Source organism: Hippopotamus amphibius, chromosome 10 (genome assembly GCF_030028045.1).
Source record: "Hippopotamus amphibius kiboko isolate mHipAmp2 chromosome 10, mHipAmp2.hap2, whole genome shotgun sequence".
Lineage (NCBI taxonomy): Eukaryota > Metazoa > Chordata > Mammalia > Artiodactyla > Hippopotamidae > Hippopotamus > Hippopotamus amphibius.
Genome location: NC_080195.1, coordinates 91,797,622 through 91,825,580, shown reverse-complemented (window position 1 = coordinate 91,825,580; position 27,959 = coordinate 91,797,622). Strand labels below are relative to the sequence as shown.

The 27,959-nt window shown below is 36.2% G+C and overlaps 1 protein-coding gene across 3 annotated transcripts; it reads left to right on the top strand.

Moving 5' to 3' along the window:
* Window positions 1-558: 558 nt before the first annotated feature.
* On the top strand, window positions 559-27,959 carry C10H21orf91 (chromosome 10 C21orf91 homolog). 3 transcript variants are annotated; one of them, XM_057697354.1, is made up of 5 exons: window positions 559-657; window positions 1,913-2,046; window positions 22,953-23,489; window positions 24,518-24,580; window positions 26,020-27,959. In XM_057697354.1, exons 2-5 carry the CDS (start codon window positions 1,920-1,922, stop codon window positions 26,184-26,186), a joined length of 894 nt encoding a protein of 297 aa, XP_057553337.1. In that variant the 5' UTR covers window positions 559-657; window positions 1,913-1,919; the 3' UTR covers window positions 26,187-27,959. The 3 variants fall into 3 exon arrangements, 2 of the variants coding, with proteins under 2 accessions (XP_057553337.1, XP_057553336.1); XR_009047767.1 differs by lacking the exon at window positions 559-657 and adding an exon at window positions 704-962 and having other exon boundaries at window positions 22,953-23,511; window positions 26,020-26,081; XM_057697353.1 differs by lacking the exon at window positions 559-657 and adding an exon at window positions 711-962.

The following is a 27,959-nucleotide window of genomic DNA, read 5'->3' as shown; positions in this document are numbered from 1 at the left end:
AGCAGCAGCCTTGTGTTCAAGTCCCAGCTCTGTTTCTAACCAATAGATAGTCTGGGTTAAGTCATTTTTAGAACGCAAAATAAGGGATCTCTTCTCGTTGCTCTTCTCTAGGCTGTTTTGAGGATTACAATAGAATATGTAAGCGAAAGTGTTCCATAAATTATAACCTTAAAAAAGAATGGTTTAAAATGTCCAGCAAAGTGGGCAAAAGCGATCTTCAGTACCTCAGGTTTTTAAAGGGGCGGACCTAAAAATAAGAGGTGGGGCTCCGGGATTATCCTTGTGGGCGGGTAAGGAATGAGCCATATAACAGAGGAGGGGCGCCCCGTTTCTAAAACCATCTGTAAAAAATAAGCTTCTGTATTTAAAATTATCCCTAAATTATGAAACTTGAAACACGAAGTCTTCCCTCATTAAATACTTCAACTGGCACCTAACTCAAAGTTCGCTGGTACTATTCTGTTCAGTCTACCGACTTCACGCAAAGTTCTACCCCCGCATCTCTCCCTCTCGCGCATCCACTCGTCACTTTTCCGCCCCCGCCCCCTGCGGCCCCTGCCCGGGGGCCGTAGTTTCCACTACGGGGAGGTGGTAACGGACTCCTCTATCTACTTGCCTCGAGGAGGGGGCGTGTGAGGAGCCACCTTCCACAGAACGGTAAGAAACCCCGGCCAAGAGGCGCGGAATCAGGAGACAATCCGAGTGGAGGCCGCGGCGTCGGTGCAGCAGGGGAGCGGCGCCGCCCGCGGCCGCCGAGCGAGCGCGCGGCTTCGCCCTCAGCCGCGCCGTCCCCCCATCCCCCACCCCCACCCCCAGAGCCTACGAGGGATGGCACTGGCGGGAGGGGGCGGGGCCGGCGCGCGGCAGCCTTCTCCGCCGCGGCCGCTCGCGCTGCGGCCGGAAACAATAGTGGAGGAGCCCGAGCCGCGCGGATCTGCTGCGGCGGCGCGCGAAGCCGGACGGTAAAGCCCCCGCTCCCCTGCCCCCGACCGCCTGGCCCCGGCACCGCGGTCCCGCCGCTTTCGCGCTCTGAGCCCCGCGGCCTCTGGCGCTGTTCCGCGCGGGCCGCCCCGACGGACAGTCGGAGTGACGGGCACGGGTCCGTGGCACCATGAGGGGCGGGCGCGCGTCCCCAACTCCGGAGGCCGGGCCGGGACCCGGCTCCCCGAGGCGCTGAGTCCGGGCGGTCCGGCTGCCGTGGTCCTCGAACGCCTTCTCCCTGAGTGGGAGGAAGCCCGGGGCGGGGGGACGCGCCGCTCCCGCCGGCGGGGCTCCGGGACCCATGGCCCGGCTGGGCCACCCCGCCTCCGGCCGTGCCTGAGCCGCACAGCCGAGCGGCTGCCCTACCTTCCGTGAGGATGCTTTGGAAGCGGCCGGGCCCCCCCTCTCTAGTGTTCACTTTTCCACGTGCATTTTCCTGCCGCGGATCTCGCATAGGAAAACCTCGCTACGCCGAGCTAGCCACACGCATCTAAGGTTTCCACAATGAAGTTAGCAAAGCAGTGTCCCGAGCAGATCGTTCTTCCTACCTTTATCGGCGTTAAGTAGGTTGACAGACCCCGGTAGCTGAATAGGCCTCGCTGCTAAGCTCTTTCTATGCCTGCTTGGGGGTGGGGGTGTGCTGGAATACCCGAAAACTGCTTTCTGTCAGATCCCCTCAACTAAACAAAACACAGGACCAAAAATAAAAGGCGCTTAGGCATAGTGCCACTTAATGGCTAGGCTTTAAGTTTTATTAGCTTTGTGTCCTTGCACAGTAAAAGTATAGTAATGAAGTACAAGTATGGCGATGCTTGTTTGATAGGGCTGTTGCATTAGGTAAACTAAACATCATCTTTCTTCCTAGAAGTTCCTAATACTGCCGTAATGAGTTCTTGAAATTGTGTAACTTTCTTTTTCTGTTTCTTAATAGGGGCACTATGAACGAAGAGGAGCAGTTTGTAAGCATTGATTTGAATGATGACAACATCTGTAGTGTTTGTAAGCTGGGAACAGACAAAGAAACACTCTCCTTCTGCCACGTTTGTTTTGAGCTAAATATTGATGGTAAGGACACAGTTTAGGTTCGTTTTATGACATGAACTTTACAGAACTACTTTATGTTGAACTAGTTATAAGGTAAAACTAAAGTTTCTTGAATGATTGTAAACTGTGTCAAGTGTGAAGTGGAGATCTGTTAAAGATAAAGGTTTCTGGAAATGAAACTGAAGGTAACAGCTATGAATTTAAGAGAAACTTTTTTTTTTAAACTCCCCTAGTGTTAATCCCGGTTATACTAATGTAAAAATGAGGAATGAGTATTGACTAGTAAACTTTTCTGGTTTGAGAGTTTATTAAGTTGTCAGATTTTAATACGTGTGTGTGTTTTGTTTTAATATTAAGAACTAACATAACTAAACATTTACATTGATAGGCAAATGTAATTTTGTTCTTTTGGCCTGCCGTACTAGTACCTAATTGAGGTGAGCTATAACTTTTCTCCCCAGTGCTACCTTGTTATCAGAAACACGTTTTTAAATTTTTAGATAATCTCTTTTCAGTTAGCACACATCTTTAATAATTTTTTAAACTAGAAAGGCTTTAAAAATTTCTCAATAGTATCTTTAAGAGTGTACAAAAAAAGAGTTCTCCAAATACTTTAAAAAAAAAAAACCTCTATTAAAGTATTTGTTTGGGTTGGTACACAGTTAATGTATCTGTGGGTATCAATAGTTTGTCCCTGAGAAACATGTGGAATATGTTTCCTTAATCTTGATGTTACCATGATAAATTCTGATTTTTTTTTTAATATTTATGAGTCACACTAAAAAGAATCTTAATATTCTGGCAATAAAAAAGTTTGCCTGCCATTTGAATTTTGAACTGTAACGTATCAGTAGAGAGATTTTGTCAGACCGTTAGATTAACTTTTATTATCTTTACTTGTTCTGTTTATTAAGTAGGAGATCTCAAATGTTCTTTCCATTAAAAAAAATAGGATTATCTACCTTGAGATTCTTAAGACTTGCTTTTCAGAAAACGTTGTAGGCACCAAATTAATAAATTTAGATATTCTGTAGTAAAAGTCAAAATTATAACCATAAGTAGACTAGTAAAGGCATGTAGAGTTAATTATATGACATTCTTTTTCCATTTAAGATCATATTGGTTATGACAGTTTTGCCATTGTACTCTCCGAACTGTAGTTGCTAAACATGATAATCGATGGAAGATCATGGATTTCCTGTGGGTTGCATAGAATGCATAAAACCTTGGCTTTAGTAAACATTGCATTATAACTAATTTCAAAGGGATGACTTAAAAACATGATTCTTCTGTAGCATTTAAATTACCGTGTCCTTAATCATGTTAGAGCGAAAGATATAAAGTTATGTTCTTTAGAAATAGAATTGGCCCTATATATCCTTTTACATTGCAGATTTTAGTTGTAAATGGGCAAAGGTGTTAGAAATGACTCAGTCCAAACCAGTTATTTACATTGAGGAAAACTGACAACCAGGTAGCTGGACTGTTCAAGATTGCTCTAGTGGTGACGGCAAGCTGCTGTTACATGCCAGGCACTGTACTAAGCACCTTACATGGATTATCTTATTCAGCTCAGAATAGCTCTGGGATGGCTACTATTATCCGTTTGAAAAGTTGATGGAGCCTAACCTTCAAGACCTAAAAAATACACTTTGAAGTTGTTCAGCAATGAATGACAGTGCTGGGCTTTGAAGCCTGATGATCTAGTTAGTATATGTGATTTTAATCCCATTGATCTACTGTCAATAGTTATTTTAGTTGATAGGGCTAATATTAGAAACCTGTTTTCCTGTATCCTAATTGCTATCCTTGATACTCTGTCAGCCAACTTTTCCTTACCAGTGCTTCCTGCTAAATCATTAGTGGTGTTTATGCTATGATAGAATTTTTCTACAGAAACATAAACTTTTATATTTGCTTTTCGAGCCTTTTTTTTGATGCCTTTTAACTGGTTTTCCATCCTTATATAGAGAATATACAAATATTTCTCAGGTACCATCCTTATAAATATTTCATCTCTTGATAACATCTATCTCAATATATAAGCTTGTCATAAGCCCTACATTGTTGAAATAAAATAGTTGTCTTTAAAAGACAAAAATAATTCTCAATTTGGATTAGAACCGTTTCCCTTTATAGTCTACATATATTCAAGGTTTTATATTTTTAAATGCCAATTAAATCTTCATAAGAAAAATTATTGTAGAATTAAATTTTCTTCTCAATTTATCTGAAGTCAATTCCTAGGTCTCACAAATATAATACATTTCATATTTACTACAGTGATGAGCTTGTGCATACAACCATTTTAATATTGTGGGATTATTTTTTAATCTTAGGAATTTTAGGAAAAGAGGGAAATTAGAACCTTGAATTCCACAAAATTTCAGTTTTTATATCAGTGTACAGGTTTTTAAAAAATCAATGAAAAAAATAAGGTAATCACATACCTGAAGAATAACAAAGCATATTCTTTGTCTATGTCAGTAACCTTTTTAAATGTTTTTGAAGTTTTCTTTCCCCTACCAAATTCTCAGCATAGTGCCAGTCAGTAAATGTTAGATAAGTAAGAGGGACTTTAAAAAATATGACGTTTAACTTTACTTTTGGTGTAATTTTTTGTAGTATGGTAATGTTGCTGTTACTTGGTTTCTTAGCTTTCTAATTGCTGAGTTTGCTCTAAAGTCTTCTATTCTTTTTTTCAGCTAAAAGGTTAGTTAAAAATTTTCTTAGAATTTTTAGGCTAGTTTTGAGTCCACAGAGTTGTAGTAAACAAAAATATTTTATATCTTGTGGATTATTGCTTATGTCAGATCAAAGCTGGTCTAATCAAATGTTGCTTATGTCAAATCAAAACTAGTCTAATCAAATTTTTAAAACTGTTTCCATGCATATATTTATAAAATGAAGATGAAAGAAGAAAGAAGTAACAGAAGACACTCTAATCTTTCTTGTAGCAGAGATTTCATATTCTGAGCATGGCTCTAAGTTACCTTTTTTGGGGGGGACTTTACAGTACTTAAAAGGAAATGAGTACCTACATTTCATGTACCTTCAAACCATTGGTGATATATTTCAAGGACCTAAGAAATGCACTTTAAGGAGATTGATTGGGAGGTGGGAGGGGCACTTGTAATTCACCATTAAAATTACTTGTCTACTTCTAGGATTAGGAGATAGATACTTAAACTTCTTAATACTGATGGGCTGTCCTTGGCACTAAGCCACTACATGCATGTATGAGCAAATACATTAATATGCTTCATAGTTCATGGTGCTGAAATCGCTAAAGTTATTTACTGACTACCATTCCCTAGGCTATGAAGGCTGGGAGGAAGGTGGCCCAGGGTGGTCAGGAGCGGGTAATGAAACTCATCTGTAATATAACAAAGTCAGAAATGAAACTAAAGGTGGGGGTTGGAGGAGAGATGCAGGGCTCCAGTCTGTTACTTCATACTATTGATTTTCATTCTGTGCCAAAATACTGTACAAATGATTAGTATTTTTACCTTCCTCTAATAACTGACTTCCTTTCTGTTCTGTAGAGAGAAACATTTTTTATAAGACAGGATCAGTTCTTTTGCCAAAGTTTTCAGTGTGAGTTGAACTTGCTAGTTGATTAGTAAGCATTTTTAATGCTTACTAGTGCATCTTGGACTGTAAAAATCCATCTTAGACTTCATTCTTCCCTAATTTGTTGAACTTCCCAGGAACTTTTCTAGAAACAGACCCAAATTCAGATCTTTAGTAATCTTTCCAGGAAGAAAAGTCTGTAGGGCTTTCTCTTGGTTAAGGCACTGGTAAACCCAATGCTCACTTTTAATCTCATTCTTCCTGTATTCTCTGTGTCTTTGACCAAAACATTGTTCATATGGTCAAGTAGTCAGGAAGTAGTTTGAATCTCAATATTAAATCCTTGGTTTAGTTTGGAAGTCAAGACTGATTGTTAACTACTCCAAGCCTGTCAGCAGCTCTTCCTTTGTCTTGCTGCTGGCACATCAGTGTCCTTGCACTTAAGTAAAAGCCCACCACTTTGCTTGTGATAAGGAGGCTGTGTATTGCTAACTCAATCTGGTGTTAACCTGTTTCTCTTGTTTCCCATTATGACAAACATCTCATGCCTTGCTATTAACTAAAAGAGCACTTTTAAATATAAAGCCTAATGTGACATTTGAATTTTAGCTTGGCTATCTTTGATAGAAATACAGATGAGAGGTTAATTTTTTTTCTTTAACTGCCTTTAATGCCACTTTAAATAAATTTGAACACTTTTTAAATCGCTCTAATAGTAAAATATCATTAGTTGGACAGGAGGAGGGAGGGATAGAAGTGAAATGTAGGTTTAATTGGTGATAACTTTAAATTATAGAACATTTTTTTAAAAAACTAGGCTAACATCCAGTAAAGACTTGTGACATCTAACAACCCATATCTAAGGAAGCAGTTTCCAGATTCTTATCCCTGTCCTAATTATGGTAGCCTCTTTCTAGTTACTCCCAATTTTTTCTCTTTTTAACTTTAAGCTTTCTAATTCTAAAGTCCAGGATGAATTTGAAATTGAGATCATACACAAATTTTGGTTCGAATGGTGTATCCATTAGGAATTAGGTCTGGCTGTAGGTAGTACAAAATCCAAATAATAATGATGAAATAATATGAAACATATAAATATCCATTCAATTTTAAAAGAAGTTGAGTCTAGAGTTGGTATGGTAGCTCCACAATCAGAAAGACTCAAGCTGCTTCTGTTTTTCTGACCCACTTTTCTTAACATACTTGCCATTGTCACTCATCTCATGAGCCAGGGTGGCTGCTGGAACTCCAGCCATTGCTTCCTTAATCTCAGAAAAGAAAGGACATCTTACAAAATATATGTTAGCATTCTCTCCTGCATCTAAAAAGGAACTTTTTCTAAAGTCCCACCTAACAATTTCTGACTCATTCCACTGCCCTTTCAAGAGTAGCTGCTCCAAATAAAATCAGTGTTTCACAAAGAAAGGGACCAAGGACATTGAGTTTGTATCTAGCAAAACTGGCCAGAGAGGTCTTTCTAGAAATTAAAGGTTACCACATTGAAGACGAACTGTTTGAGCTACAACTGAGACCAGCAAGTAATGCTCTGGTGATTCTTCTAACCCAGGATTTGAACTGGAAGGGATTTTTACAAAATGAGGCATTGTATTCTGAGGATGGGCATGCAGCCAGATCTCATGTGAACTTGCTGCCAAAAAGCTTGTAAGAATGTTCAAGTTTCTGATCCATCTCGGTACACAAAATGTGATGATTGATGCTACTGCTCATTATAGGTATGTTAGATATTATAACCTTAGGAAAACTCCTCCCTGCCTTCTCCCAGTCCCTTTTCATGATTGACTAGCATGGTAATTCTACTTTCCTCATACCTTTACAGGGAAGATTGCTTTTCTACAGTTGGATACATCTGGTACTGCTCCACTTCTGCTCTGTTGATTAAGCATATGGGCCCTGGACTCAGACCTGGCCTTGAATCTTGACCCTGCCACTTACTAGTTGGGTTTTCTTGGCAAGATACCTAAGTTGATTGTGTCATACTGGTTCTCAAATGTTACCAGTAAGAGCAGTTTTATATTTTTATTTCTTAATCTTGAAATTATTGTGCCAGAATCTGATTCAAAAGGCTGAACTCCAGTTGTTGCCATTTGTTTCAAGAATACTTGGCAGTGTAAACAGTGGGGCTCCGATTTATTTGTTTGCTCTTAATGCTCAGAATGAAGCTGCAGAGTAATTGTAGCATAGCAATTAGGAGCATAGGTTCTTAATTCTGTGCCGCTGAGCTCCAAAAACTCTAGAGCCTGACTGTCTGGATACAGATCCCCATTTAGTAGCTGTGAAACAGTGGGCAAGTTACTTATGGGGTTTTCTTTGTTTGGGGGGGAGGGGGCTGGGGGGCTCTGGGTTCTTTTGTTGTTTTTGTTTTGTTTTTGGGGGTTGGTTTTGTTTTGTTTAGTTTTGTTTTGTTTTCGGCTGTGCCACTTGGCACACATGATCTTAGTTCCTTGACCAGGGATCAACCCAGTGCAAGCATGGAGCCCTAACCACTGGACAGCCAGGGAATTCCCACTTAATGTGTGTTATTATTCCTTCAGTTCAGCTAGAGGTATATGCCCATCTAAGTTTTAAATAGGAAGTGATTAATATTTATTTTCTCCTATTTAGTGATACAATATATGGCTAAAATGCCTGTAGAAGCGACTGAGATGGTTGGAAACCCTCACTTTACCAACTCATTTTTAAGCATAATGGAGCATTTATTGTAGCTAATGTTTATAGAGGTCTCCCATTAGGACTAAGAGATAAGTAGTAGTATCCCCAATTATATGTAGCACAAGGAAGGTTCTGAGGTCCTTACCCTAAAGTCACATAAATAGTAATTGACACAGAAGGGATTCAGATCAGGTCTCTGATGTCAGAACAATTGTAACCACTGTGAGAAATGGACATTGACTTTTGCCATGTTTTAAGTTTTAAATTGTAGACCAGCCCCACTGTGTTGATGGCATTCACTTATTGGTTTTCCTAATGCCTCTGATTAGTCCTGATAATCTTTGTAGTGTCCTTTTTTTGTTGTTTTTTTATGTTGGCATGCTCTGTCCTGCACCTTCCATGGTCACTCTCTGGGCTTTCTTGACCTTTTATGTGTTGATAACTAGCAGATCTCCTCCCACCTCTTTCTCCCCACCCCCAAGCTACACATCTATATATGCAACTAATTTGTAGACATCTTCACTTGTATAGTGCATAAGTACTTCAAACTACATCTCTAAAGTTAAACTATTATTCCTATACTGCATATATCTCTTTTCAAAATGAATGAGTAAATAAATAAGCAACCATCCCTGCAACCAAAAATGTTGGGGTTGGAAGTGAATGATGGAGAAGGTAAAGACTTCATGCCTGGCTAAAATACATACAAGTTAGTGCCACAGCAAGAACCCGCCTGCCCTAATTCTTAAAAAGTTACTTCTCAAAGCTGCCTTCCCTGTCCTTCAGCACTCCTTTCCGCCCCCACGACCACTGTCAACCCCAATAGTCTTTTTCTCATAGCACCATTTTCTTCATGGCACTTGCTATAATTTGTTGCTGTAACTATTTGCTATTAGAAGAACTTTGTATCATATTCAAAAGAAAAATGTAGCAAATAATACTAAGTGAAATCTGGTTATCTTTTTCAATCAGGAGAACAGAAAACAGTATTTTTCTCCAAACACAAAGCAAGAAGTCTTAAACAGGGCTGTGTTTAGAGTGGGAGTTACTACATTCATTTACGCACTGCAACTCTTGTTATTCTCAACACCTCAGCAAGAGTGATGTTTGCTCATAATGATGATCCCCAGGGTATCTCATGATCTGGAATGCTTTTTAAGTCAGTAATAAAAGTATGTTCTTTAAATCAGTGATTTAAAGTTGGAAACAAAGAAACACAGTATATAATCCAGAATATCTTATTAATAGAAACATCATAATTATAAATAAAGGAATTGTTAGAATAGATAAAAATGACATTCTGATTAAGATTCATAATTCATTCCTCCCAATGTGTTGACAAAGATGAAAAGAAATGTTTTATGAGTTATACGGAAACAAATTAGATGTAGATTGAATATCTTTTAATACTTAGGTCAAAAATATTAATATCTATTCTCAGTAAAGGGGTACACTTTTCATGATTGAAATAATTTATAACTGTTACTAGAGAGTTGATAGAGAGAAATCAGCTGCCCAGAAATAAAGAATAATTTTTCTGTTGCATGCAAAATAATAATGGCCTGTGAAGAAAGAAGACAAAGATAAGTTTCTCTCTCTACTCTGGAAGAAGTGAAATAAATAATCACTCTCTAGTTGGGAGAAGCTAGTCCAACTATCAAATACTTAAGGGATTTACACTTTTAGGTAAGTGACTTATCTAAATAATAGTCACGTATTGTTTGTCAGGTATTCTGTGTTTTACAAGCATTATTTCATTCCTAACGCAGCTATATGAGTTAGGTGCTAGGTTATCCCAATTTGATGAATGAGGGAAATGAGTAAAGAGTCTGGGAAACTAGTCCAAAATCTCACAGCTTGGAAGTCCAAACCTAAGGTCTCTGATTCCAGAAAAGTCCAAGTGCCTAAATCATTTCTGCTTCCAACAAAAGTTACATGAACTCTTAAGAATCTAGGAGATATTAGGTAACTTTTAGGCAGAATTACAGATGAATTACACAAGTGTGAATGTTCAAGCAAAGAACAAAAGTTGAGTCCCAAGAAATGCTTGCTTTTTTAAAGTTATTTCTACCTATGATATTTGATTAATACACATTTGGTGGAATATCCAAAAATAGGCATTGCTCATGGCCTAAGAGAGTGGGATGATGCAATCTCCATATAGATTGCAATCTAAATAGTCTGTCAAGAAAATGTGGTGTTTACAACTCTTGGATTAGATTGATGATTATCAGAGAGGACGGAAGAACTAGGAAGAAGAGACACACATGACATTCTTGCTAGTTCATGCCTAAAAGGGACAAGGAAGTTGAGCTGTAGACTGACATTTGCTACAGAATCATACACATGTCAGCTGGTAATGAGGCAATGCTTCTAACACTGCTCTGCATCCTTCTAACCATTCAAGTAATAGAGGCTAACATACCTACCCTGATTAGCCTTCCTCTCAAGAGGGAATAGGATTCTAAGTAACTGTAGGCAGACAGTACAAACAAAAGGGAAAATGCCAGCACCAATCCTGGAATTACACAGAATCTCCCTTTTGCTCATCTGCCCCAGTAGCTGAGCCTGGAATACTTTCCAGAAAGAGAGAGAAGAAAGGTGGTGAGACAACATAACTTTATATTTATATAGCACTTCAGATGTTCAGAGGTGCTTTTACAGCATCTTAATGTCCACCTTATAAAGGATATTGACATCAGTTGTGAATTTCAAATAGCGTGTTACATGAAAAATGTATAAATGATTGAAATCAAAGTGGCTAAGTAACATTGCAGAATTATCAATGTCAGCTATAGTTGTAGTTAGAGTGGATTTAAATTATTCTAATCCAATTTAGCACACCATCTGTTAGGATTTTGATAAGGGGAGTAAACCCATTAAAAACTGAGCCTTGGATTTATAGATCATAACAAAGGGGAACAGTGTGTTTATTTACAAAAAAATTTTTAACTAGTGTGTCTATTTCTGTTAGCTTTTTAATATTACTGTCTCAACTGTGTAACAGTAAGGCAAAATAATGCTTTGTGTGTATCCATCAAAATCTGAATCTCAGTACCCCCCCAAAAAAAAAGTAATAATAATAAAAAAAAAAAATTAAACAAAAAAAAAATCTGAATCTCAGAGTTAAAGCTATGTTAATAGCAGTTTTTATACACATTCATTAAGTAAATATTAATTGAGCAACTGTTGTGTGCCAGAAATTGTTCTGGTAACCAAGGATAAGACAGTTAAACATAAACCCCCGCTGTTCTGAAGCTTACATGAGAGGAGGGAAAAGACAGTAGAGTAAGTTATATGGTATATTAGAAGGTGATACATAGGATTATTTGCCTTTCATGAAGAATAAATTCAATTGCTGATACATTTATCCATGTATTACCTTATTTAAAATTCACACTTACTGTTTATTTCCTATATAATATGGAGATTAAATTTAATAGACAGTAAAAACACCTTCCAACCTCTAAAGTGTTATATAAATATACTTAAATGACATCTTTAATATCTAAAACTCATGATAGCTGGTAGAATAATATCTACAATGAATTTAGCAAATGATAATTGCTAGTCTGTTTTGAAAACAGTTCACATGTTGAAGTTTGGTGGTATTAGAGGGGAAGTGTTTCAAAATTAACATGAAATCCTCTTTCATTCATACTTCTTTATTTTTGTCTTCAAACATTAAAGAGGATCTTTAGTATATTTAAGTATTGGGAAAGATTTTAGTTTAGTTTTCTATTCTTACTACTTCCTTACTAACACTGTTCGTAGTATTTGCCCTGAGGACATTTCTGGTATTTAGTATTAAAGTATCCTTCATAATCTTGACCATGTCACTTTGGCTCACCAGAATAATTTCAGTATATCAACAATCAAGTTTAAATTCAGTGTCAATCAACATTTTGGCTATATTTCTACTACAAAGTAGAATAAATATAATATAATATAATATAATATAATTGCTATATAGGAAATCAGTTCTCCAGAAAACTCAGCTTTAGATTACCACTGTATTTACTAACCAAATAAAATAGGAGTCATAAGTATCTGGGGAAAGCAATTAAAATATCACAATTCTTGGATACTAATTATAGAACAATTTAATTTGATGCTTCTTACATCCTGTCTCTCTTTTCTGCCATCCACTCTTCATTTATTTATTCTCTCCTTCCTTTGTTTTACCGTATACTAACACATCATCTTGCCTACCTACAGTTATATTCTCCATAACCAGTCAGATTGACCAAAAAGATGATTAGAATGGCAGAAATGCTCATGTCTCCCATGTTTAAAAGAAAAAATCAAGGGAAAAAGCTTTTCTCTTTTTCCCTTAAGCCATATTTCTTGAAAGAGTAGTGTTCATTCATATCTCCCTCTGTCTCTCCTCCCAGCTTATTCTTCAGCATCCCTGTAACTGGCCTGCCTCCTTTGCTTTCACCAGTGACTTCCTAGTTGTCAACACAATAAATAATTTCATGTTCTTGCCATTTTCAAAATCTGACATTTAACATTTCCCTCTTCTTTTTTAAAAACACTCAGCTCCCTGAGTTCTGTGGTAAAATAGCTCTGGCTTCTTATTTCTGCCCTCTTTTCTTCTTCCTAGGTTCATTGCCTATTACAGGTCCCTGAAATACTAGTGTTTCATTGAATTCTGTCCTTGTCTTCTTATACTGCACTCATCTATTTCTTTTACTGCATTGGCTTCTACTATACCTCTGTAAGCTAATGGAACTCCACAAACATATCACAGCTCAAATCTGTCTTTTAAGTGCCAGACCTATCAATACATATCCAACAACCTGCTGGACCTCTCCATTTAGATATTCTACAAATATCTTGAATTTAAGTGTCTCAAACTAAATTTATCTCCTTATTTCCATATACATGTGCATTTTTATTTCCTTCACCTTTGGTTCCATGAAATTCCCAGCCCCATACCCCAGAGATTTTGTTTCATTAGGTCTACAGTTGAGTCTAGGAATTTGCGTTTTAACAGGAAGCTCAGCTGACTCTTACCAGGTGGTCTCAGGACCAGACTTTGAAAAACTGTCCTTAGCAAATGAATGGTTCCAGTTTCTTCAGGACTTTCCATGTAAAGTTGTGTACATGCAGTGGCTGAAATCTTACCTAAGCTCTGCTTTTCAAAGCTGTGCACCCTGGCAGAGGTGCTTTTTCAGTTTGCAAAGGCAAATTGGCCTGTGGACTTGGAGCAACCGTGTTCCCTCACTGCTTCCCTCCCACCCACCCTCTCGATGTAGTCTGTCCAAGTCCTGTTGATTCTCCCCAGCCTGTTCCTGACTTTTCATTCACACTGCTACACCTTTGACCAGGCCTTTATTCCTTCTTACCAGTACTAACTACTTCAAGACCCACTTAATGAGTTTCATAGACTTTATCCCCCTTTCCTCGTCACTACCGCACACCCATATTCTCTCTCAGTATCACCAGGAGGGTCTTTAAAGTGCAGATCTGATCATGCCATTCATTTTCTTAGAACTCTTCATTGATTCCTTACCATTTTCTTCTGGTTTGGCTATTAACTTCCTAACATGACACGTAAGACATTTCATGACCAGGTATCTGCTTAACTGGCTACCTTCATCTTTCGTTATCCCTTCAGAGACGCCCTACAAGCCAGTCATTTTTGCCACTCTCCCTCCCTTCTTCTTGTTTCCTTCATTTCTTTCTTACTTCCACACTTTTGTTTATCTAGTTCCCTCTGTCTTGAACACCATTGACTTCTTCCTGCTAGTATGCAGCTGCTTAACTTCTGGAGTACATGTATGACATAGCAGTGGTGATAAATTATAGCGTTGCCTGTGTGTGATTGAGGGCTGCTATGAGGGTCACAAAAATGATGACTACAGGGGCTCTTTGATGAACATAGGACATGATGCAAATGTTCATGTGGATTTAAATTGAAACATAGAAGGGTTTTGTTTTCATCTCATCTGAAAAGATGAAATTCTACTGAAAAGATTACTATGACTTGTTTGTATATTGAACAACTCCTCCATTGCCAGAATAATTCAGTGTTTTATGTACATTGAGGAGGTTTGACTTTATCCTGAGTTTACCTTTTTATGATTTGGTTTTCAGTAGATTTTTCTGCTCTAGCCACCGTAATTTCCCTCATATAGCAGCTGTCTAGCCAATCCTTTGCCCACAGTTTCTTTCAGCAATAAGAATTCTGTTCATATATCAGTGTCTTTTCCCCTTACTCCCTTTGAAGTCTTCAGGTCTCCAACAAGAATTGCCAGATAAAACTATACTGTCGTTATAATCTTACTTTGGGGAAGAGGGACTTCTTTCATTTGAAGGTTATCCTTTGCTAGATACATTGTTAGCCTAATGAAATTCTCAATTTTTAAAAAAATTCAGAATATTGGGATATTTTAGGTATGTGTATCTTTTACCACTTCAGTATTGTAAATTATTTGTTGTACTTAGTTCATTGGAACATATAGTACAAGACTTAAAACTAATTTGTCTCGGACTAAGGAACACTATTTTCTTTCCCAAACCAAAATGTTCCTTTATGGACATTTTTTTTTAATGTTTTAAATTTTCACTATTTAAAATGATAAAAGATTTTCTTTCTCCCATAATGAAGTCTTTTTTTCCCATTGAAAAAGCAAACTATGTCTAATACAGAAAAATCAAAATACGGGAAGCAAAAAGAATTTTAGGATTTATAATCCTACCCATCTACCAATAATCTCTTAATATTTTTGGTATGTTGTTTTTCTAAATTATTTTCTGCAGTAGAGTATGCGTGTGTGCCTGGTGAACTATGTTTAAAAAATGAAATCAGGCTATGTGTACCGTTTAAAACCGGTCTTTTAATTTAACATATCAGAAACATCTTTTTCACGTCACTAGGTACAATTGTACTGCACTAATATTTTTGTAAAAGGTTGTATTGCATTGGACCATAATTTTATAACTTTGTTTCATCATGGAATGATTTTATTGTACACTAATTCTCCAAACCCTTTGATTCAATTATAATATATAGTCACAATATTTCTTTTTTAGCATTTTGCAGTATGATTCATCAATTATGGGGTTTTTTTTTTAATCTTTAGTTTTTCTAATCAAATGGTTGGTGAACTGTAGTGCTTGTTTCCCATCAGTCTTAATTTTTACCATTTACTACCTATAGTAGTGATTGAATTATAAATGCCTTCAAATTCACTTGCTAGTAAATCTCTATATTTAGTAGATGCTGCTATTAAGCATTTATATAAGATATAGTCAATTAGAATTTCAGGAACAGTATATATTCAAATATATGCAAAGAAGTTGAGGTGCAAAACGTTTTTTAAATAGTCACAGGACAGCTTTTCATTTTTTCTTATTTGTAAGAAAATAAATCAGTCAAAACCTTGACTAGGCAGATGGCAATTCAGGAGATAAAGGGCAGAGTTCATGTGACTATCACATTTCTTGCTTTTGAACCCATAAATTTCCTTTGTCATAATGGTTTATGCTCTTTCATCCGGTGTTATTATGAAAGCCTTTTTTCCAGACTGCCTTTTGTTTAGGTAATGTGTATCTTTTTAACCTTACCTATTTTTAGGAAAGTTTTATTTAGGAGAAAAATGGAACAAGTAGAGGGTTACTTGGGTCAACTGGATTATTGACTTAAAGTTTTTTATAATATAACTTTAAATTCTTTGTCCCACTTAAAAATTATACTCTAAATATATTTTAATGTGCTAGAAAAACAATTTTAGCTTTTTATATTCTGTGCTGTTGCGAGCTTAGTATGCTGAACATAGATAGCTTCCATTCATATTTTTTTCCCAGTACTCTTCTACTTCATCAGTTACCTATGGACAAGCTGCCCTGTCCAATTTGGTAACCTAGAGCCACAATTTGGTTATTTAAATTTGTTATACTGGCTATATCGGTCACACTAGCTACATTGCAAAGGCTCGGTAGCCGCATGTGGCTAGTGGCTGTCGTATTGTATAGCACAGACTGAGAACGTGTCCATCTTCACAGAGTTCTGTTGGACCTTTCTCGTTAAAACAGGTGGCTAAGTTTGAGAGCAGAATTGAGTGTAGATTGTTATTTTTTGCACCTTGTTAGTAATGAACAGTTGTTATGTAGGTGTGTTTCCCCAATTTCCCAACTGTTATAATGAAAAAGTAAAATTCACTGAGGAAGCTTTTCTTTTTGACAGATCATTTGCATTCTATACATCCCTCAATACAAGAAGCTACCTTGGTTATTTGAGGTTGAGATTTATCTTTTAACATCATCTCTCAGAACACTTTGCTGATTGAAATTTGCCCTTATAATTCATTTATTGGATTAAGCTGCTTTGACTAACTGCTTAATCCCTGTCTTAGCGCACACAAAAACTTTAAAATGGCATAAACATCTCTCAAGCTGAAATATGCTGTCTAAAGACCACCTGTTGGTATATCTTTCTTTAAGGCAGTGATTCTCAAAATGTGGAAGAGCAAGTTGCTGAACACATCTGTGTGTTGGCTTAGTGCAGTTGCCAATAATTCCATCTGCTTCCAATGCAGAGATAAGCAATTACGTATTACTTTTAAATACAGTGTTGGGTATTTGAACATGGCAGGCTCTGAGTGGCATGAGGGGGAGGGGAATGGAGCACTGTTTATCATAGTACTCACTAACACACGTAGGACAACTGATAAAATTGTCCAAGAGGTAGAAGCCTGTCCTATTACGGGTTTAAGGAAGGAAGTAGGTGCTCCAACTATCCATCCTTGCCTTCCCGCCTTTGGGCTAATCTGCCCTTAGTCAATGACAGGATAGACAATTTTACCGTGTCTGTGACTGGCAGTAGATATAATGGTAATAACTCTTCTTGAATCATGGCTTGGCTGCTGCTTGATCATCAGATGCAGAGTAGCCTGGTCGCTTTGGGTGTCAGAGCATCATTGGGACAGCCATTATTTACAGAGAAGCAGTCCAGACCTATGTCGTCACAGAGTCACTAACTAACGTGGCTGCAGAGTTTGCGAGGTCACAAGTACCTGCACAGTCACGAAGGGAAGGATGAGGACTGTTTGAATTGAAGAGCCCTTTCCCAATTTTCAGGCGGTAGTGGCTTCTCATTACTAGCCAGTTGCTGTCAGATCTTCTGATTTCGTTTTTAAGAGAAACCAAGAAATTAAAAATTGTAAGTAAATCTAATTTTTTTTTTTAAACACTTGTAGGCTAAACTTAACTTGCTGCAGTGTGGATCCAGACTTCAGGCTGTGGGCGTGCCACCTCTACTTACAGAACTTTTCCTCTAGCCCTTTTGTCAGTAATGGGAACCTGAACCTCAAAAACAAAGGCATTAAAAACTCAATCCTTTCATTCTTAGTACAACAAAGTTGAGCTCTCCTCCCGTCTTTACAATTAACAGTTACTTAAAGAAGTACATAAACATGGCTTAATATGGGCAACACGTACATGGCTTAATATGGGCAACACGTAAACATGCATGTGCTTGTTCTCCCTTTCCTAGCAACCAAGATAAGATCATCCTAAAAAGAAAACACCGTATTTCTTGGGAAATTCTTTACTCTGGGCGAAATGTGAGCCTCCATAAAAAAAATTTTGAAGTAGTACTGCATGAATTGTTGCACAGATGTCGGTCATGTCTGAAGACAGTGTGCTTAAAATTTCTTCACAGCCTGTTAATAACCTGGAACTTAAATCATAACTAAATTATCTTGCCTTATTTAAAAATTAAGAAAGAAGACACAAACCCTCCATTTGGAAAACCGATACTGCCAGTTCTCTAATTCTTTTTTTTTTTAAAGGTTGTAGTAAAAGTTGAAGTACTTACTCCCTTTAGAGCTTTCCAGTATCCTACTGATATGATAACATGTACTACAACTTTACATCCAACTATTGGTTGTATTATATTTGCACTACCTATGGAATACCAAATTATATGAAGCCAGTCCTTTGATTGAGAAATGAAATACAGTAGTCAAATTCAGAAGGAAGGCTAATTGACAGAGTAAACATGCATAAGGCAGTCAGATGATATGATTCGAGAACATGTGAAATAAAAGGCATGTAGCATCAGTGTAGTCAGCTTAGAGATGGTACTGTTTGACAAGACCAGCTGGGGAACCATCAGGAAGAGATTGCTTAGCTTACCTAATTACCACCAAATCATAAATAAGATCTTCAAGAGGCTAGGGGTAAAAGCAGAAGGTAATGGGACATGTCATAGAACTTGTGAAGTGTTTTTGAGTTTTGTGGATATTTTTTAGTGCCATTTGGAGTATCATCCTATGGGAGGAAAAATTATGTTACTACAATAGGCATATTAAATATATGCATGGAAATATCTTTATTTTAAAAGGGTGACAGTGACAGGTAGACAGGAAGATCTACATTTGAGTGGCTTTTGCTCTTTTATGGGGTTTAAGCAAGTTTTCTTAAAGCAAATTGATCCTAAAGAGGAATTTAAAGACTAGAAATGGGGATAGCATGCCAGATGGGTTAGTGGGAGGGTTTTCAAAGTATGTGAGAATGGTATAACAAAATCAGAAATGAAAGTGGGAAGACTTTAAAAAGAAAGCTATTGAATAGGAACAGCTTAACTTTTTAAAATACCACTGTTCATACAGAAGTGTACTGCCTATATAAATTTCTAAACAGCCTCTATCCAGGAGAAATTAGTACATACTTTTAAAAAATATTAGCAATTATGGTTACCAGGTAAGGTCTTGGTTCTCTAATAATCATGAATTCAAGACATGAAGTTACATGGATATCTCTGTGATATGTTTTAAGGTTTTTATGATAGTTAGGATGTCAATGATACTGACCCTCAGAATTTTTATTAGTAAGGAAGTTGTAGTGCAATTTTTGTTGAACTGGTTTGGAAATTACTTATAACTCAGTTTCTCAAAAGTATCAACTCATTTAATTGCATTTAGATTCATTCCCTTTCAAAAGCTCCTGAAGAAACAAATTAGTGCTAAGAGCTGTTTACACTTGTAAATGCAATTAAAATTGTAAAGTCAGTTGGGAAACTCACTGGGATCTCTGATAATAGCAGTCGTTGTTTCTCTTATATTCAAACTGATGAGGTGGAAAAAAACAAAATCACTTCAGGAGTTTATAAAATGACACATATTGCTGATACAAACTAAGTGGGCTACTCACATTCATTTCTATTATAAAAAGTAAGTTGTTCAAGTATATGAAGTAGTCAGTGTATTAAACTTTTTATTCTGCTACTGCATGGGATATTTTAAACTATGTTTATAAGAAAACATTTTCAGATTGAATTTTAAAACTGATTCAAGTTTTACATTTTTAGTGAGCTAAAGAAGTTATAGGTACAGATCTGGATGAATGAGCTGTAGTTTACATAAAACAGCCTTCTTATATATTCACTGTACATTTCTAATAAAAATATGTAATTGAGTAGAAGTTCCTGGTTTTGTTTGGTAGATTTAATGATGCCACAGGAATGCCATTTCTATATCGGTGCCATTCATCAGTTCTTGGGACTAATAGCACATTAAACTAAACTTAGGCGTAACTTCACTGGAAGATGCCTTTAATTAACTTCTGAGAGGCTGGCAAAACTGCACATCCTAGTTACCTTGCTAGGATGGGCAAAACTTCATTTCAGTAGACCTCAAATAATAATTGGTAATAAGTTTTAGGTTTGTTTTGTAATAGAATTTTTATTTTCCTTTATTCATTTAATTTTTCTTGAGTACTTGCTATGTACCAGGCACTATGACAATGAGGATGCATATAAAACAGGATGGTCCCCTTTCTCACAGAACTTACCTTCTAGCAGAAGATAAAAGCCAGTGAAGAAGCAATTGTAAAATCTGGTGTGATTAACTCATGTTACTGGTTAGAAAAGGCTTCATAGAGGAAGTGAGAACTAGACAGGATGGTGATGAAGACCCAGATAATGTAGTGGGAGTGGTAATGGAGTGAAGGAGGATTTAATATGCTATACTAGTAGATTTTAGGGGGGAAAAATCTATTAAGATGGACAGTAAAACATCTGGGAAGGTGGTGCAGGGAGGAATTGTCAAGGAGAACACCCAGATTTCTTCCTTGAGCAGGCAGTGGTGCCAGACTCAGGAAGAGGATTGGGTTTTGGTGGTGAGAATGGAGGAAAAGGAGTGTCATTTAGGCAGGGTGAGTTTAAGGACATCTAAGTAGAAATATTCTCACATTCAGAACTCCACCTGCCATGACATTTTTTTGTGTCTTTTATAGGGAATTTTTCTCCTTTGTGCCTGAATCTGAAATTTATTTTACATTTATGTATATTTTCACAGTAAATTGAATATTCTAGTTCTCTGACTTGCTATTCATCTCAGCAGATTACCAGTAATGCATATATAATCATGTGCTTACTGGGTTCCAAGCATTCATTTGGGGAGTTAAGTAAAAGTTAAAAGAAAAAATTATTTATGGAGAACAAAAAGTTATATTACACGACTTACTGAGAAGCAACGTTGGGTAAAAAAAAATTCTTTAACTTTAAAAGCCCATATTATTCTTCAAATAAACATCTATTATATTGACTTGTTATTGAAGCTCTGGGGTACATCAGGAAATTTGTTGTTTCATATAATTTTTTATCTTTTTTAATATAATTTCTGAACATATGTCGAAGGATTTCCTTTCATATATAGTAAGGAGAAACATAATTTACAGTGTTCAGATTCAAGCTGAATCATTGCTACATGGATTAGCGCTATGGCAGAGGACTGAGTGAGAATGAGACCGTTTACTGTTTCGGGGGGTTGGCTAGCCATCTGTTGGCAGTGAGCCCTAAGAGAGTTTGTAAAGAGTAAGGAAGCTCTTTAATGAATTTTCCAAAGTTAGTAATGTAAGCAAGCTTCAGATTCTCTCTGCCTAGCAGTAAGTGTTACAATCAAACAGCAGAATGGAGGTATTTCTTACTTTGTCTGTAATTGGTACTAACTACGTTTTTGTCTTATTTATGATATAAAACATGCATAATAACAATACTTTCAATATTTTTATTCTAATCAAGTTTCGTGAACTTCCTTTTTATGTTAATTTACCAGGTTTTGAAGGTGTGTTGTCAAATAGAGCTTTGAGGTTTTGCACTTAAATATTTTAATTTTGCTGGAAATTTGACCTAACCAGACAATAACTGATAAAAAATATATACACACACAGTTGCAGTACAAGTACCAAAGGGGTAAATAAAATGTGCATGAAATGTTGTTTAAGTTCAGTTTTTGCTCTCAGTGGAAGAAACAAGGCTGCGATAATTGAGTTTACCTGGTGAGAGCCGTTGGCTCACGTCTGCTTAGATGGTTAGTGTTGAGGAGGTGTACTCCCATAGCTTACTTGTGAGGGAACTGACAGCCCACTTAGCACTGGTTTTGGCAGTCTCAGCAGGATCCACCATTGGCTAATGTTATGTCATTTTAGAACAAATTAGTATTCACAACCACTTTTATACCTGATTTAATACCATTAAAGTACAAATATTTCATTATCTTAATATTAGCCAGAATTTGGAGTTCAGCTAATAAAATTGTTATGACTTCAATTTTTAAAACAAGGGATGAATACAAAACGTCATTTTTTCTGATGAGTCAGCTAAAACTTTTTTTTTAACCTAGCACCTGAGTGGCTCTTCCACTTACTCTGTTTTCAAAGCTATGCAGATTTAAACTGGTTAATTCTGGCAGGCATTAATTTTCAGCTCCACATACCTTATTCACCGTCAATATAAAAGCACTGCTATTTGACTTTAAATGGTTTGAACTTATGAAAATGTATGACTGTATTCTGTATTTCAAAATGTATTGTGTATTTGAAAATGTATTCTATATCTTAAAAAACAATTGTGATAGCATACTTAAGCTGTACTAAGAAGTTGGGAAATATAAACGTGTAATAAGAATATTTCCATTTATGGTGCGTAATGAGCACTTGTGAGTTGAAGAATTATACTGGCTATTGTATGTTGGTAGATTGAATTTCTTGCTATATGAATAATAATTGTATGTAATGCATTTCTTCTAGAGGTAAAATTATCTTGATAAACTTTCAATAAGTGTCAAATGTAAAAACATTTTAGATGCTTTTATTTACTTAAAACAGTTCATCGACTTTTTGAGGCTTTTATTAATGTGTATTTTTTGGTTCTGGTTTATCTTTACGCAGTAAAAAAATAACAAATAATTTAAAATCATGATTTACTGCATTTTTTTGTTGGGAAAAAATTATCAAGCATTTCTCTTCCTGAGCCTATACTAGAGATTTTTTGCAACTGTGTACTTCAGGAGGATTAGTGAAGAAAGCACTATAATGTAAAGGCCAAGATTCTGTAAATGTAAATTGCTGGTTTAGTAGTATTTTTTAATATTATGCAATAACATGCCTCTGGACTGAAGTTGAAATTGAATTATTAAGTCCTTAGAAAGGCTTTGCTATTCATAAGAATTTAATATTTAATATTTCTGCTCTTCAGAATTTATTGACTATATAGTTAAATTAAAGCATAAATTATTAGGCTGTATTTTATAGTATTAATATCAATATTCTTCAGCATTTTTCCTCTGATTCACAAATTATCAGTGACAGTGTTTTACTAAGATTTGTATTTCTTAATGCAACTTATAAAAAACAAAACTGTCTCAAGTCTTCCGTTCCTTTTTTTTCTTTAGGAATACCAAAATCTAATCTCTTGCACACCAAATCATTACGGGGCCATAAAGACTGCTTTGAAAAATACCATTTGATTGCAAACCAGGATTGTCCTCGATCTAAGCTTTCAAAAAGTACTTATGAAGAAGTTAAAACCATTTTGAGTAAGAAGATAAACTGGATTGTACAATATGCACAAAATAAGGATCTGGATTCAGATTCTGAATGTTCTAAAAATCCCCAGCATCACCTGTTTAATTTCAGGCATAAGCCAGATAAAAAGTTGCTCCCACAGTCTGACTCCCAAGTACCAAAGTATTCTGCAAAGTGGATAGATGGAAATGCAGGTGGCCTCTCAAACTGTACACAAAGAATATTGGAACAGAGGGAAAATACGGACTTTGGGCTTGCCATGTTACAAGATTCAGGTGCCGCTTTATGCCACAGTAGTGTATTGTGGCCTCATGGTCGCAACCAGGAACAGAAAAAAGAAGAGACAATCTCTAATCCAGAGGCTAATGTCCAGACCCAGCATCCACATTACAGCAGAGAGGACTGTAAGTAAAATAGGGAGAAAAGGTAACCTTTGGAGTTTTGTTGGATTTTTTTTTTTTTGTTTTATATATGTAGTGTCAAGAATTTTGCTGTGAAATTATAGATTTGATAAATATAGTATTTAAATGACAGGTCCACCCTAGCAAAAATGAGATGTCTTAAAACTCTTCGTCATTTCTTTGGAATATTCCTTAGCATGTCCTAAACCATTGGAATTCTGCAGTCCCATCATTTATTTTGCCATTGTAAACTATTAATGGAATGGAATCAACAACTGTGAATTGGAAAGTTCAGGGTTCATATAGTTTAAAAGTACAGTCTCAACCGTTGACACACACACACAGACATGTTGCTAATCCCTATAAGACTAATTGGGGATGGCATTTCAAAAGCAGAAATCTGACATTTTACTAAAGGCCAAAGGTAATGTGTGCACTTGGAAAAAGTGACTCATCCAGTCTGCATATGTTTCTTCAGAAACTCACAGGAGCTAAGATAATTTTAATTGACTTAAGATCAAGTGATCTTAGGGCTAGAAGGGCCCCTCGGTATGTTTTTATACAACTCCTTGATTCTACATATGAATGATCTAAGGTTACATAAGCTAGGTAGAAAAATTGATTTTTCAGACTATTTCCACAGCACTTTAGTTTTTTTCAGGCTACGCATCATGAAGCATGTAGTGCTTAAGCAAAATCAACTTGATGCATAGTGACTAGCACTTCTTAAAAACTGAAACAGAATGAGAAATATCAGAATCCATTGGACCTAATGCTAAAAATGTTTCAGTAAGCCTTTTGTTTCAGGTGGAGGTAGACTGGGATTGAAATATGTTTCTTACTGTGGGTTGTGATCAGAATTTGAAAACTCAATGCTTTAGGAGTTAATGAATGAATCCTAGGGCCCTGCCGAACGCTGTGTTGGGAGATAAGTGCAAATATTTCTTTTAAATAGGATAGTGTGTTGGTGGTGTAGATAACTTATTTTCCCAGGTTGTCATGGTAATAATGAATATGTTTTCATGTTTCAGTGAATTCGATGACTCTTGGTGAGGTAAAGCAACTGAATGCAGAGCTCCAACAGCAAATACAGGGTAAAGACTCAGTGTCAGTGCTTTTTATATGTGCAAATTTTGATACAGAAAATCCCCAATTAGCTTCATCAGCATTTAAATTTAGAAATGGGATTAGAACCTGTTAGAGTTTCCAGAGCTAAAAGAATTTCTCTTATTCTTCTTTATGAACTGCAGGTGAAATAGGTTTAGGTGAAAACGGAGACTACAATTTAATTTCTACCTTTTAGGAACATGTTTTCAGCTACCCACTATTGTACCAGGCCCTGTGCACATGTGCTCCATAGTGGTTCCTTAAGGCAGGTGGTATTGGCCCCATTTATTTTAATTATTCTTAAATTTTCCAAACACAAAAGTAATCAGAATAGTATAGTGAAACCCTTGACCCATCTTTCCCAATTTCAACTATTATCAAAAGCATAGCTAATTTTCCTTCATCTCTACTTGCACCCATTCTCCTCGCCCCACCCCCACCTCTAGCATAGATTATTTTGGAACAAATCCCAGACAACATTTTGTGGTGTTCATAAATAGTTTAGGATTTTCTCTAAAAGGTAACATTATTTTTATCAAAACCTCTATCACATCTTTAAAAAAAAAACTTGTTAACATCATCAAATAGGATACTGAAATAGTGTTCAAATTCCCCAATTGTTTCTTTTTTTTTTTTTTTTTTTCTACAGTTGATTCCCATTTAGGTGAGGAAACTGTGCTTCAGAGACATTGTTGCTTACAGTTGCTTTAGTTGCTTACAAAGACCATGCATTCAGTCAGTAACAGATTAAGGATTCTAACCCCTGTCTTTTTAACTCCAAAGCTAGTGGTCTTTCTTGACCACACAGCCTCTCAGAATAATAAAATAATAATAATATTAACTTCTATTTATCAAGTACTTATTCGGTGGTACTTTACAAGTATGATTTTATTTAATCCTGACAATAACCCTGTGAGATGCTTACTTTCATTAACGAAGTTATGCATAAGAGGAAATTAAAACATAGTTTAAGTTACTGGCCTGAGACTTGTGAGAATTGGAACAAGGATTCAAAAATCCAGGTAGTCTGATTCCAAAGCCTCTTGAGGGGTGATTCTAGACCTGGGTACTAATGCGCACTTTACTGTCCATAAGTCATATTAGAAATGGATTGAACCTGTTTATTCAGATTGAGAAAAGTATCTCAGAGGTAGTTGTAACTGCCATTTCTGCTACGCATGTCTTAAGTCATTGCTTATAACTCTCAGATTTCATTTGATGGAGAAGAGGAACACAGTATTCCAGTTGGCTGTGCAAAGCATGCAACTTCCTAGGATGATCAAAACACAACCGTTTCCTTGGTTTCAAACTACTTTCATTGCAAACATTTGCCCAGTGCATTCATTTCAGTTAAAGTACTTGAAATATAAATCATAGATTAGCTTTCTGTGTACTAAAAATAGAACTACTTTTTACATCTTTACAGAAGTTTTTGAAGAGTTAGCCCACCAAGTGCAAGAAAAAGATTCTTTGGCCTCAGAGCTCCATGTCCGCCACGTTGCCATCGAACAGCTTCTCAAGAACTATTCCAAGTTACCGTGTCTGCAAATGGGACGAACAGGGATGAAGTCACACCTACCCATAAACAACTGAACTCTGAACTTACGCTTCCTTCCTGTGCCCTGCCATTTTTTGGTTTGCCGGATATGCACACTTTGAAGAAGTTGAAGAAAGTTATGATCAGTTATTTTCTGGTCATTAAATTTGCAAAACTTAAGGCAGTATTTAACATCTTTGTCAAATAAAGCAGATCATTACATTCTAGTCTTCTAGGGTTAATCATTTTGGTTCATTTGGGAAATCTTTTTTTCCATAATTACTAAACAGTCCTCCCTAACTTTTACACATGTGACCACTTAAATATACTGTTAAAGTGTGCTTTTCTTAAACATGTTTTAATGTAATTCACCTGTCCAAACAACAGAAGGTTAACAAAGTTCTTAGGTTAGTCTGAACTACTAAAGATAACATTTAAGAGGGAAATGGAATTCATATCACCTCTTATTTATTGAGCAATATTTTAATATGAAAATTTTATATATAAAAATACTATTTTAGGTACCTTTTCATTCTCTTTATAAATGTGTATTTGAATGGCTCTGTATATTATATTTACACTTTGATGTGTGAATATGTTACCCGTATTTCAGATCACTGCATTTTATTCTCTTAATAATGTTTTTACAGCTGTTATCTTATTTTCCAAAGATAAATGTATTTTGGCATAGAAATCTATCTAGTTGAATTGTTTTGACTTCTAATAACTGTTATGAAAGAGAAATTAATAACTTTTTAAAGCAAGCATACAGGAAAATAAAAGATTATTTTTTTTCTAACAAAAGCATTTACGAGTTCAAGAAGAAAATGCTAACCTAGTTTTTGTATGTCAACTTGTCTCCATAGAAGTAAAAGCCTATTCTACATCATTATTACTTTCATTCTAATGACTTTGATGTGTTAGAATTTGGACAGAGTTTGTCAAGCCTCACTTCCAAGTCAAATGTAATATCTATCTTCAAATTTAATATGCCATAAAATTGTTGTCCTGTCTTTGAAAAAAGCTTAAAATCATTTTGTATTCCACTTCAAAGTTCAAGAATCCTTCAACTGTCCAAATTCTATTATCAACATCATTGAAAGTAGTGCCCAAAGAAACCATTTTCTAAGCTTTAGAATCTAAAGGAAAAGAGAAGATTGCTTGTCACAGAAAAACAAAATTCTAATTCAAAAAAATAAGTCCGTTTTTAAGAGGATATTCTTATTAGTTGCCTATACTTCCAAAGAGTTTTAAACTGCCTCAAACAGCTAGGTAAGTTTTCAAATAATATAGTAACAGCTATTACCAATGCGGAATTAAAATGGGCTCTAAATTCTCTTTTCATCTGGTACTTAGAATGTATTTATGAGGTAGGATCCTGTGCTTGAAGGAATCTACAGGAAAGCCCATTAACTCGGCAGTTTCGTGCATAAAGATGTGAATAACTTCTGCCTTAAGTTTAGCAGCCGGCCCTGGTTTGGGTCAGATTTTAGTCTTGAACACAGAGTATTTGACCAAGCAAAGAAACACCTCAATCTAGTAGAAAACAACTTTCTGTAATGCTAAAATGTGTTAAATTTGCCTGAGTATATCAATTGATAGCTCACTGATTTTGTTCTGTTTTCTTTGAAATATGACATAACTGCTTTTTTGGAGGGAGCTTTTGAAAGACACTTTCAATTTCTCTCAATTCTTTGAGTCATCCAAAATGAATTTTAAATCCAGGGAGTGGGGATACATTGCCTTAGTTCTGATAAGCTTTAAATTGAACGTGTGCAATATCAGAATCTCTATAAACTATAAGTTGAATAAAGACATTTCCTGAGGAT

Excerpts from the sequence above, each read along its gene's own strand:
- C10H21orf91 (XM_057697353.1), top strand. The coding sequence starts at position 829 with ATGGCACTGGCGGGAGGGGGCGGGGCCGGCGCGCGGCAGCCTTCTCCG. Across the intron at positions 963-1,912 it reads GCGGCGCGCGAAGCCGGACG|GGGCACTATGAACGAAGAGG; the intron begins GTAAAGCCCCCG and ends GTTTCTTAATAG. Across the intron at positions 24,581-26,019 it reads GCTCCAACAGCAAATACAGG|AAGTTTTTGAAGAGTTAGCC; the intron begins GTAAAGACTCAG and ends ACATCTTTACAG.